The 13,020-nt window shown below is 49.1% G+C and overlaps 1 protein-coding gene across 2 annotated transcripts in view; it reads right to left on the reverse strand.

The window, feature by feature from the left end:
- Window positions 1–10,039, reverse strand: part of Egln1 (egl-9 family hypoxia inducible factor 1) — a 39,528-nt gene extending 29,489 nt beyond the window's left edge. Inside the window, exons 1-2 of one of the 2 annotated variants that reach the window (XM_035442757.1) lie at window positions 9,146–10,039; window positions 2,187–2,568 (exon numbers count right to left, since the gene is read on the reverse strand). In XM_035442757.1, the coding sequence (XP_035298648.1) occupies window positions 2,254–2,568; window positions 9,146–9,967 (1,137 nt within the window). In that variant the 5' untranslated portion in view covers window positions 9,968–10,039 and the 3' untranslated portion in view covers window positions 2,187–2,253. Of the gene's footprint in view, window positions 1–2,186; window positions 2,569–9,145 lie in introns of those variants that run through there. The other variant, XM_027404813.2, reaches the window with a different exon arrangement.
- Between the last annotated feature and the right edge of the window lie 2,981 nt (window positions 10,040–13,020).

The following is a 13,020-nucleotide window of genomic DNA, read 5'->3' on the forward strand; positions in this document are numbered from 1 at the left end:
ATGTGTACACACAGGTCTGAGGCATCAGGAGTCTTCCTCATTGCCCTTCCACCCTATCCTTTAGTGTAGCATCTCTCAATCAAACCCAAAGCTCACCAAAACAGCCAGTCTCTCTAGCTTGTTTCTGGATCCCAGCTTGCGTCCAGATCCCATCTGTGCCTTCTGAGGCTGGAATTACAGGCGGGCTTCCATGTTTCATGGTAATTACATAGGTTTCCTGGTGGGGATACCTGTCCTTTTACTTGTAGGGCAACCACTATGCTGTCTCCCCAGTCTTCAGTGTTCGACTTTTGGTAGGTTGTGCATGGCAAAGAAATCGTAAAACAAGAAAAACAACATTACAAGATTGTATGAGGGACTAGATATTAAATGATTAAAATCTCAATTAGGGTGTCCAGGAAGAATTTCAAACCTAACACTCACTGAGTCTGTGATACAAGCAGCTGGGAACACTCATTTGATAAGACAAGGTGCTGTGCCCACACGGCTTCCCACTGTGAGGGGTGTGTCATCAGTGATAGAAGCTGTCAGGGCCACAGCAGGACAAGAAGCAAGCTGCAGGACACTGACTGCATCACCTCCACATGGCAAGAGCTGGGGAAGCCACAGAGGGAAGGGACAAAGGAGGCCACATAGAAAGTACGTGGCAGGGAATGAAATGTTCTTTTCAAAAGGCAGCAAGGGACAGAAAAGACTAGAAGGGAAAGATACAAGAAAGGGAAGGTGAGGTCTTTGGAAATCCCCAGGGCAGGTAGGAAGCTGAGTTTGAACAGAAAATGGAAATGGTAGTGAGGTGGATCTGAAGCCTAGGCTAGCCTTGAACTCACCACCTTGAACTCCTCATCCTCCTGCAGGGATTACTGACATTACCACTACCCTCGGTTTATGTGGGGATGAATCCCCTGGTTTTGTGCATACTAGGCAAACACTCTGTCAAGTAAGCCACTCCAACCAGGAGATTTTTTTTTTTTTAACTGTAGTAACTGACAGAAGAAAAGAGAGGTATGTGCTTTTGAAACTCTGGTTTTTTTCCAAAATGACAGCTTCTTTGGGAAAACCTTTCCTAGCCTCTGGACTGCCAAGGTTCTGCTCCTATATGTCCCCAACACAGCAATCCACCCAATCCCAGCTCATAGCTTTCCCTCCAACAGCTGGGCCCAAGAGGCCAGAGAGAATTGTTTTAGACCAGCACCTGTGGCCACACAGGGCAGATACATATCATACTGTACGTAGGCAGATACTATATAAACATAGAGGTCATATACAGTATCATTTAAACCTGTTCACTTACCCTAACTCCCATCCTGTTCTACCAGCCCTCACCCCTTCTAACACAGGGGAGCTCAGCATGAATCACACTAACTTTGCCAGCTTTCCAAAAATGCAGGTGGGGCTGCCTCTCACTCCTGTACAGTCAGTTGTCAGTGTAGGAGACTGATCTAGGAGTCTGCAGGTATCTATGAAGAAGACAGGTGCTGGCACTCCACTGTCCAGGTCACACCCACGTCTAAGGTGCTGTAGTACCCCTAATGCACCCAGCAGGAAGGTGACCCTTAGACAGAACATGTCTAAAACCCGGAGCAACAAGGACAGTAAGAATTTGAAAGCAACAAACCCCAGAACCTTACTAAAGCCCGTAGTCATCCAGGGCCAGAACACAGACCAAAGGAAAAAGGAGGAACAGTGACTGTAATGTACACCTGTAATCCCCAGCACTCAGGAGCGGAGGCAGGAGGGTCTACTGCTCAAGGCCCTACCTCTAAACAGAAAGAGAGACTAAACAGTGATGAACTGCAGACCATGAATGACATAACATCATGGGCACACACCTAAAGGTGAACTATCATTAACAGTACAGCAGAACTCAACCAAAACAACAAAACAGGGTGCAGGGGAGGAAATGTCCCCTTCGATTAGGTAGGAAGATGGGAGTTTCAGGCTCTTGGAAGCTTCTCTGTTGCTTTTTGGCTTGCCTCCTTTGTGGCCAGGAACCCAAACCTTACCCATAGTCAGTGAAGAGTGGAACCTGCCAGAAGCAGGGTGTGGGCCAGGTGTCAGTCCTTCTCACACAGGCAAGGCATGCAGCACTCAGGCCCTGGCCCAGGACATCCCTCAGCTGTGTGAAACGGCAAGCAGTCAAGTTTTAGCTAGGAAATGTGAAATGAAATAAACTGGCAGGGCAAGACTCTGGTGAAGCATCTGTTGGGTTTTTTATTGTTTTAGAATGCAACAGGCCCCAATACCCTAGCAAGACTACGGACATGTTAGAGACACCATTCTGACCTTAAAACCCAACACACAGGCCCCAACACCTGCCACAATGGGAACGAAGATAAAGTCTCTAACCTTGCATTTTGGCTTCTGTAGTCTAGTTCTTGCTAACTGAAGTGTCACAACCAGGATGTGGGTTTTGTGCATAAAAGACAATGAGCTGTAAGGCTCAGGGCTGCGCGATTTGGAAGAATTCCTCATGCAGCTGCTGACCGGCAATAAAGACTTCCCTCTCGGCTTTAACGGTGTCTGTGTGGCAGTCTTTGGCAGCCTTACCTTGCAATGAGGATTGGGTGGCTGGAAGCAAAGCCAAAGACAAGCTGTGAGGACAGCGCTGTAAATGATCAGAGCATAACCTGTGCAGCCACAAAAGATTCCAAGGGTGGAATGGGAACCTTGTAGAAAAGATGGGAGACAAGCACAGCTAGGACAAAGCAGCTAGGAAGACTGTCTGAGCCAGGCATGGTGGTACATGCCTATTATCCCAGGAAGGAGGATGAAGAGTTCAAAGCCAGCCTGGGCTGCTTAGCAAGTTTGAGGCTAGCCTTGGCTATGTGAAACCATGGCTCAGTGTAGAGTGCTTTCTAAGCCATCACAAGGAAGTTCAGAAAAGTATCTAAGAACCTGTTAGAATGAAAGGTCAAAAGTGAAAAATTAGATAATAAAACAACCAAGTTGACAACATCAACCCAAAGACACATGCACAGAAAGCACAGGCTTCAAAATCATGGAACATCAAGGGCCTAACGGAGAAATGGAAGCAGAGACAGCAGAAGACAAGTCTACTAAGGGAATGGGAAACCCTCCTTCAGGTGACACAGCTCCCACAGCGACAGGACAGACAGAGTAGAAAAGGATGTCAAGCTCGCTGAAGTGTTTGGAAAGAGCAAAGTAAAGTGAATCACATGTTCAGTACCCCCCAAAATGGCAAAAACAGAGCAAAATCAGTTCCGTAGGAAAGGTCCACTGTGGACAGAAGAAAGAGCTGAGCCCACTTCTGCTCGATTTTCACTAACAGCTCCAGTCCTTCCTTGAACAAATCACTTAACCTCTCCAGAACTTATTTTCTACTTGGAGAAAAAAAAGTGTGCATGCCTCATGCCTGTGTGTGAATGTACACCCGTGTGTGTGTGTGTGTGTGTGTGTGTGTGTGTATGCACATGTGTGCCAGGGGAGTGGTTGAGTCAAAAAAAAAAAAAGTTTCTAAGCCTCTTTTCCCCGGCTTACAAGAGATAGAGACATGGGGAAAGCAGTAATCTCTTAAAGAAAGGTAAGGACTAGATCACTGAGGTCTAGAGGCCAGAGGCCAGCCTGATCTACACAGCAAGTTCCGGGCTGGTCAGGGCTCCACAGTGAGCCTTGTCTCAAAATAGGAAAGGAAAAAAAAAAAAAAATCAGAAAACTGATAAATTTTTTCTAACATGGGAAGAGTAATAGTTAATAATAACTCGGCCTACTGCTTTCCCAGTCAAAGTGCATTGCTTGTGTACAGGTTACACAGACTCCTCACAGCAAGTATGAGAAGCAAACAGTACTGTGAATATCAACTGAGGCTCAGACACTGAGCCACTAGCCCACCTAGCAGCAGATCCAGCGTCCAACCCAGACCTAACAGGGACACAAAACACACATGGCTTCCTTTCCTTCCTCAATTGTGCTAATGGTAAGTTTTTGTGAAACAGGGTCCTGGCTGGCCTGGAACTCCCTATGTAGATCAAGATAGTCTCAAACTCACAGAGATGCTCCCTGCCTCTGCTTCCCCAGTGCTGGGTTTAAAGTTGCAAACCATCCTACCTGGCCCCATAGTAACCTCTTAACCTCCAAGGACATCTTTACTCAGCTGCCAGGGACTAGCAGGTCCAATACTTCTCAGCCTTTCTGCACATGGGACAACTGACTTTAATCTCACATTCTGGTGCAGCAATCAACCACTGGCAGGCTGCTCCCATTTCTATGTCCAAGGTTCCAGGACAGCAGTTCTTAACCTGGGGGTCATATATCACATATCCTGTATATTAGATATTTACATTATGATTCATAACAGTAGCAAAGTTACAGTTATAAAGTAGCAACAAAATAATTTTATGGTTGAGAGTCACCACAACATTAGAGAATAGTATTATTAAAGGGTCACACAGCATTAAGAAGATTGAAAACCACTGTTGCAGGAGGAAGGCAGAGTAGTACAGGACAGAAGCTGTCTGGTTCTGTTCTTTTTAGGCTTACAAATAGGAGATTTACTTCATACAATTCAGGAGGCTTTAGTCTGAACCCAGTGCAGCACAGTCTAGGCCTTCGTCTGCCTCTCACTGCAGGGTTTTATCATCTAAGAGGATTGCCACCTCTCTCTATGGTAGCCGCCATAAAGCAGCAGGATCGTCCTCATCCTATTCTTTGCTCTAAAAGCCATCCAGAGCTGACTAATTAACTGCAGCACCAGAAAAATCTGAGCAGTGTAAGGTGCTTGTTCCTCTCATCCTATTACTCATTCTCTCTCTCTCTCCTTTGCAGTGCTGGGGATTGAACCTGGGTGCCTAGCAACATGCCAGGCAGGTGCCCCACCACTAATCTGTATCCCCAACATCTTTTCTTTATATATGTTCTTAAATGAACATGTGAAATTTGGAATTGTAATTCCACTTTTTTTGTTGTTGTTGTTTTGTTTTGTTTTTCGAGACAGGGTTTATCTGTGTAACTTTGGAGCCTATCCTGGCACTCGCTCTGGAGACCAGGCTGGCCTCGAACTCACAGCGATCCCCCTGCCTCTGCTTCCTGAGTGCTGGGATTAAAGGCGTGCGCCACCAATGCCCGGCCTCGAACTCGTGATCCTCCTGCCTCTGCCTCCTTCTGGCAAATCCTACCGGCATAGGCCACCACAACCAGCTAATTCCACTCTTTAGTGGTTTGTTTTGTGTTTGTTTGGTTTTTTGTTTTGTTTTGTTTTCCCAGACACGGGGTAATCTCTGTGCAACCCAGGCTGGTCACAGGCTATTCCCCTGCCTCAGCCTTTCTTTCTTTCTTTCTTTCTTTCTTTCTTTCTTTCTTTCTTTCTTTCTTTCTTTCTTTCTTTCTGTTTTTTGCTTTGTTTGTTTGTTTTCTTGAGACAAGGTCTCACTATGTAGCTTTGACTGGCTTTGAGCTCACAGAGATCCACCTGTTTCTGCCTTCCAAGTGCTGGGATTAAAGACCTGGTGCACCACCACACCTGATGTTGCAATAATCTTAATGAGGAACATTTTCCTTCAGAGAAATGACAGCAGCAGATGAACACAGTGCTCCCCCAGGTCCCATTTCTCTGCACCACATTTCTCTCTACCCAGTTAAAGTGCCTGTGGCTTCTGATAGCGCTCAGACATTGCTCTGTTCAAGGGGAAGGCTGTGGCTGCTTGCTGCTGACGTCATCATGAGCCTTCCTGATGGAAGGAAGGATGTGAGAAAGGGTAAGAGGTTAAAGGGAAGCTTAAGGGCAAGAAAAGGGTGAGGATCCCAGAGAGAGTGGAGAGTAGAGCTGGGCTACATCAGTGGCAACAATCACGTTTCTGGTTTTCTCCTGTATTACTTCATCTTCCCTTGGGGGTTCCTCTTTTTAAGCGGGTGGATAAGTAGTGGCCAGCTGCGCATGTCTGAGGCAGACACTGGGGAAGTCAACTTGGAAAATCTCACAACTTGATGTCCATGTCCTGACATACATGTAGCTGATGTAAGTGACAGAACTCAGAGCTAAGTTGAAAGATCTGGCTTAAATCCTGGTATCTGGGAGCTGGATAGATGGCTCAGTGATTAAAAGCACTCACTGGCTGCTCTTCCAGAGGACCAGGGTTCAATTCCCAGCACCAACACAGTGGCTAACAACTGTCTGTAATCCCAGTCCCAGGGATCCAATGCCCTCTTCTGGCCTCCACTGGGCGCTGTGCATATGTGGTGCACAGACAAACATACATGCAGGCATACCACTCATACACATAAAATTTAAAAAAATTAATCCTAGTATCTTACAGGATTTCCAGTGAGAGAATACCTAGAGGTGGGTACCAGGCACTGACAGCCGGCTACTGCTTCAAAAAGCCAAAGTGAGAAAAACACACTGGCAGGAAGCTTAACACAGCTCTCACAGTACAAATGCAAAGATATTCCCAAAGAAAATCAAATATTACGGCCTCATCCTGACAACCCCTGAGAGATAGACTTAAAAGAGTGTCACTCAGTGGCTAAATACACAGCTGCTTTTAAGTATATGAAGTAAAGTTTACATAGCAGGATTCAGACTGTCATGACGAACTAGTCCCTCACCAGCAACAAAAATGTCTAACAGAACTAGAATTCCAGCCATATGCTCAGCGAGGAAAACATCTTCTCATCTGATGTCCTCCTACATCTAGTGCAGCAGGAAAACCCAGGCTCCAAGTCTAGCTTGAATCTGAGCCAGGTTTGCCTGAGTGGTGGGCCCTGGCCTAGTATAAGCTGACCCTTACCCCAAGTGTAAGTCAGGGTTGCTACCCTTTGCCCAACACTGCCACCACTGTGACAGTGTCTGTGCAAAGCCTAGTCTGCAGCCTGATGCAGCCTGCTTGCTGAATATTTGGGAAGAGTGTGCAATTGGTGTCTTAGTGCTCAAAAGCAGTATTTTTTTAAGAAATACTTAAATTACATGTTCAAACATGATTACCCATTTTTTTTTAGCCAAAAAGTTTAATAAGGAGCTGTTGTGATGGCTCAGCAGGTACAGGTACTTGTGCCAAGTCTGACAACCTAGGGTCCATCTTCAGGACCCACTTGGTAGGAGAATCAATTCCAGAAAGCTGTCCTCTAACCTACACACACACACACACACACACACACACACACACACACACACTAACAAATGTAACTTTAAAAATGTGAGGTTCGCCGGTCAGTGGTGGCACATGCCTTTAATCCCAGCACTCGGGAGGCAGAGGCAGGTGGATCTCTGTGAGTTCGAGACCAGCCTGGTCTACAAGAGCTAGTTCCAGGACGGCCTCCAAAGCCACAGAGAAACCCTATCTCGAAAAACCAAAAAAAAAAAAAAAGTGAGGTTCAATAAATGGAAGTCCTTAAGACCCCAAAAACGGTATCCCTGAAATGAATGAAAGTGTAAGCTGAAATTCGGAGTGTAAATCCATCCTCCCTGCTAAGAAGCTAGTCCTTGCTCCAGTGATAAGACCTCCAGTCAAGTGACTTAAATCAGCACTGTTTCCTTCAGCTACTTCAACCCATGGGGAAAGAGGGTGTCTATTTCCCAACAGCTTCCCAGGAGAGCCTCTGCCCTCAGAGCCAGGCTGTCTGATGGCTCTTCCCTAAGAACTGGAGGAAGGGGAACAGGAAGGAGGAAGCTTGTAATCACCTCACCTAAGGAAAGCAGATTCAGAGACTGAGGAAATCGCTTTTCTCCCTTCTCACTCAAACTTATTCCAGACCATCCCCGCAACAGTAGCTCTTTCTTGGAGTGACCAGGACATTCAGAGGTGACGCAGGATAGCCTTTGTTCTTAAATATAAACGGGAATCTCACAGAAAGCCCAGACTGAGTCTCATCGCTCTTCCATCCCTTCCCAGCTTCATTCTATTGTGCTCTGGGAGACAGATCTCATGTACCCCAGGCTGGCCTTAAACTGGAGATGTAGCAGAGGATGACCTGAAACTAACTCCAGAGAACTGGGATCACAGAAGTGGGGGCATGGTTTACATGTTGCTGGGGACCAAACTCAGGGTTTCTGCATGCTAGACAAGCACTCTATCAACTGAACTACATTCCCCGCCATGAAGCTTAATTTTAAGCAACTTTTTCTTGAGCTCAGCTGAGATTAAGACAGGTGGCCCCATCTAGTACTGGGCTAGACAGCAGTAACTTAGCCTTCTCGTTATATTCATTGCATTTTCCCCTCCCAAACATACTCAGTCTGACTGTCCCATATGGCTGTCAACACAGTTCGAAACCTACACAAGGAATAATTACTGGCAAGAGCCTGTGTGTTCAAACTTGTGTGTTGGGGTTTTCCAAAACCTGTCAAAATTCAAAACTGACTGTAGTGGGAGGGTGGATCAGGTTGGCCCTGGGGGGTGAATCAAAGAAAAGATTCAGATCTGGGAAGGAAAAGTGGGGAGAGCCGCTGTCTGCCATAGGCGGGAGGGAAGAGCAGACTGCAAGGAACTGCCACAATAAGGGAAAGAAAAAAAAAATCCCACCAAACCTAAGGTTAAAAGGAGCCCTCCGACCTCCAATTCCGTGTGATTTTTGTTCAAGGGAAAAATAACAATAATAATAATAAAAATTTAAAAAAACAAACCAGGAAGCCACAAAAACAGCTCTTTTTCAACAGAAGGATCACATTAACAACAAAGTGAATAGAGGAAACCTGTGCTTTGAGTGTAACCTGCCTACTATGAGCCCTGGGAACGGAAACACCTCTTTCCCGGTTTGGTAGTGGGTTTCAAAACAGTAGGGACAGGCAGCAAGAGAAAGCTTCAAGGGGGAGGGGAAGCAGGCCGCCAAGCTTTTCCTGAATACAGGGAGTCTTCCGACCACAGCCTTTTAAATGGGCCTTTCTGGGGGCAGCTGACAAGACTCCAGCTAAACACAGTGTCTGGCTCTCAGTGAGAGCTGGGTGCGCGCTGAAAACCGCGGGGCTTTCAACTAGCTTAGGCACACAGGCAAATGCACCATCCAGACCCGATGTAGCCGGTACCCCAATGTCCCCTCAATGAGTGACCAGGGCTCCAGCAGGGTCTGCACTGTGGCTAAGAGTACTACAGGAACAAAAGGAACCACGCTAACGCAGAGCGCCCACCCTGGGTCTGCGGTGGCAGAGGAGTGGTCCTCACAGACCCTCCTTCGGGCGCGAGCCCCAGCCACTTACTTTCGTTCGGCCGTTTATCCTGTAGTTGCCCAGCTTCCCGCTGCAGTGGCGGATCAGGTCGTCCATGCTGCTCATGAGCAGGCCGATGGTCTCACAGCCCGGCTCCTTGCCCTCGATCCAGGTGATCTGGTCCCCCCGGATGTCCTTGGAAGAGTCACTCTTCTGGCTGACCAGCTGCCCGTCCGTGAACTTGCCCGTGTCGTGGAGGGCGCGCACCTCGTCGCCTATCTGTTGCCCGGTCTCCCTGCCCAGGAAGTCGTCCACCACACAGATGCCGTGCTTGTTCATGCACGGCACGATGTACTCCAGCGCCAGCTTCAACGCGGGCAGCGGCTTGGTCTGCCCGTTGGGCCGCAGCCCACCGCTGGGACTCAGCGCCTCCCCGGGGCCGCCGCCTGCTGGGCACAGGCTGGCACGCTCCGGGCCCGGAGACCTACTAGCCGGAGGATCCTCGGAGCCGGGCTCTGCCGGGCCGGGGCCGCTCCGGGCCTGTGCCGCGTCCTCAGGGCCCGGTGCGCGCGAGGCCGCCGCGCTGTCCCCGCGCCGGGCCGCCCCGCCGACGCGCGCGGCTCCGGGGGCCCCACTGGGCGGGGGCGCGACGCGGGGCTGCGCCGGCGCGGGCTGTACGCGGGGGACCTCGCCGCCCTGGCACACTAGCTTGTGCTTCTTCCAGTCCTGGCGCTGGTGTTCCTTACAGCAGTAGAAGGAGTTGCGGCAGCGGCCACAGCGCAGCAGGTTCTCCATCTTCCCGCACAGCTCGCAATACTGCCGGTCGCGCTCGCTAGCGCTCAGCACGCCGGGCCCGCCGCTGTCACTGGCCATGGCCGCGTCAGGGCGGGCCGCGGGCGGGCGCGGGGCGGCGGCGGGGCCGTCGGGGCGCCCGCCCGGGGCCGCCGCCCGCTGCGGGAGGCCGCGCGCGCCCTGGCCTCGCCTGCCTCGCCCGGGGCGCCTAGCGCCGCATCGCGCCGGAGAGAGCGCGGCCTGCGCGGCGCACGGCGCCCTGGGCGGCGGGCCCAGCGGCTGCGTCGGGGCGGGCAGGCAGGGCGCGGGCCTGCGGGCGCCACTCGCTCCGCGCGCGCTGCACGTACACCACGGCCCCGGCGACCCGGCGCGCGGGCGCGGAGGGCGGGGGCCGCGCGCACGCGGCGGGCCGGGCCTAGCGGGCGGGCGCGCCGTTTCCTCCGCCCTCCCGGCTCCGCCCGGGGCGCGCCTCGCTGTGTGTGATGTGCGCGCGCGCGCGTGCGCGCGCGAGACTCCACCTGCCTGTCGCGGCCCGCGGGCAGCGCTTCGGGGCTGCTGCGCGGCGGCCTTGACCACCTTGGTATAGCAGAGGAGGAAACGGAAGCTCAGACAGCCCGCTGGGCCGCTCCGAGCTCCGGGCTGGCTGCCGCGCGCTCCCGGTCTGCTGTTCCGCGGAGGGCACAACAAAGGGCCCCCCGGGCAGCCCGCTCAGAGACCGACTACTGAAACCCTCGGGCCAGGTTCTCGTTTTTGCTTTGTTTGGTTTTGGTTTTCTGGCGTCCTTAAACTCTGAGATTTCTCCCGATTCCGGTTCGAGACCTCCCGGGTTAAGTAAGGTAATCAGGGCTCTGTTCCAGATCCGCATTCAGGCCTGAAGCTCTCAAGAGCATTATTACATGAGCGACTCTGTACACGATGTTAACATCTCGCATTAGAATCTGCAATAGTATCTGTATTACGAGGATTAATATGGTCTTTCTTTGTTGTTTTGAGATGCATCCCGGTAGTCCTCAAACATGACACTCCTGCCTCATTTGCCACAATCAGAGCAGATTAGCTTGAGCCCCTTTAGCCAGCTCAGTATCTTGACTTTGTTAGTTTGTCCACAGTGTTGGGAATTGAGATGAACACACTTGTGTTTGTTTCTATGAAACCTTAAAACCTTCCAGAGCCTGGCGTGGTGTCGAATACCTTCAGTGCCAGCACTCAGAGGCAAGAGGTTCACTGTGAGTTTGAGGCCAATCTGGTCTACACAGTGATTTCCAGGACAGAGAGAGACCCTTTTGCAAGCAAACACACACCCACCCACCCACCCACCCACACACCAAACCAGAGATTTTTGCTTACACCTGTCATTTGCAGTAAGAGTAAAGAGTACTGGGGCAAGGAGATTGACCTCTGATTAGAGCACTGTAGAGGGGGAAGCAAAGCTCTCCCAAGTTCAGGACTAACATGCTCTGTATGTAGCCAGAGCTACAGAGTTGGGCACAGTCACCCTGCCTCCAAAACAGGCAGCAGGAGTACCCCAGGCACAAGTATTTGTCATAGTGTACTCGGGGCACATATTTGAGTGTAGCCATTCAGACAAACAACAACCTAGAGTTTGAAATGCCCCCAGGAGAGGGCTGTTTGGATGCCAGGGGAACACAGAAATTATTAGCTCTGCCCTTTGAATAAAATTCCAAGCAAAGCAACTCAGAAATTCCTAGAAATTTAGAGGAGATGTAAAGTTGGGCATGGTGGCACAAACGTATAACACCAACCCTTGGGAGATGGAGGCAGGAATTATCCTTGCTTCCTAGGGGTTACCCTGGCTACATGAGATCCTTCTCAAAAGCAAAAATAAAATACCATTTTGAACTGGAGATGTAGTTCAGTGGTAGGGTGCTTGGGTTGATTGTGCAAAGTCCTGGGTTCAATTTTCAGGAGCATAGGACAAATTTTTTGAAATTCAGAAATTAATGTAAACACCAGAAGAGAGCAGGAGGTGTGGCTCTCATCTAGCCCCTTGTTCTATGCCTAGGGGCAGGGTTTGATCCCCAAGAACTGCTTCCTTGGAAAAGTAAGTAAATACAAGTAGAATCAAAGAGTTCTTAGGCCTCCTTTTGCTAAAGTAGATACACTTTTTGTTGTTGTTGTTGTTTGTTTTTTGAGACAGGGTTTCTCTGTGTAGCTTTGGCACTTGCTCTGTCCACCAGGCTGGTCTCCAACTCAGAGATCCGCCTGCCTCGGCCTCCCGAGTGCTGGGATTAAGTAGATAAACATTTTAACTATTCATAAGAATAGGAATATTCTTAGCAGGCAACAACAAACATGGGGTGTTTGTTACAAGTAGTCTACATTTACTTATTTGCAGGTATTAAAGTTGCTCTTATAGTTCAACAATTTTATCAACAGTTTATTTGTTTAGTATATATATACATATATGTGTGTATACACATACACACACACACACACACACACACACACACACACACACACACACGTGGGCATATATAGTCCACTGTGTGTGTCTGGAGGTCAGAGGACAACTTTCAGGAGTAAATTCTCTTACTTGATCATGTGGGTTTCTAGGATCAGACTCATGTTGTCAATTGGGGCTGCAAGTACCTTTTCCTGCTGACTAGTGGCCCTGACAGTTTCTTAGAAGGCGACCATTATTAGGTTCTTGATATGTCAGTTGTTGACCTCTCTACATGTCCTTCTGTGTTTATTTAATTAGACTTAAAGATGTTAGATTCAAAATCTCAGGTACGGAGTTGGCGTGTCTTATGTGTGGTGGCACCAGCCTGAAATCTCAATATGTATGAAGCTGAGGCACAGGAGTTTCAAGTTCTAGGCCCGCCTATCTCAAAAGACAAACATTCCAGAAGAAAGTCTATTAATTTTTTTGCTGCAATAACCATATAGAACTACAAATCAAACATATAGTTAATAGAAAGTCAAATATAAAATACTCATTCCAAGTATTTCCAAAGGTCCACTAATTCTCTTCCAGGAAAGTCTTGCTGAGTATGCCACAGGTTAAGTTACATGGGTACAAGTCTGGATTTCCATCATGGTAGCAGGCAACACAAAAATGTTTTCATTTTTATATGGGTCAAGCAATTGGGTTTAAATACGAAGTAGGAAGT

This window comes from Cricetulus griseus, chromosome 3 (genome assembly GCF_003668045.3).
Source record: "Cricetulus griseus strain 17A/GY chromosome 3, alternate assembly CriGri-PICRH-1.0, whole genome shotgun sequence".
NCBI lineage: Eukaryota > Metazoa > Chordata > Mammalia > Rodentia > Cricetidae > Cricetulus > Cricetulus griseus.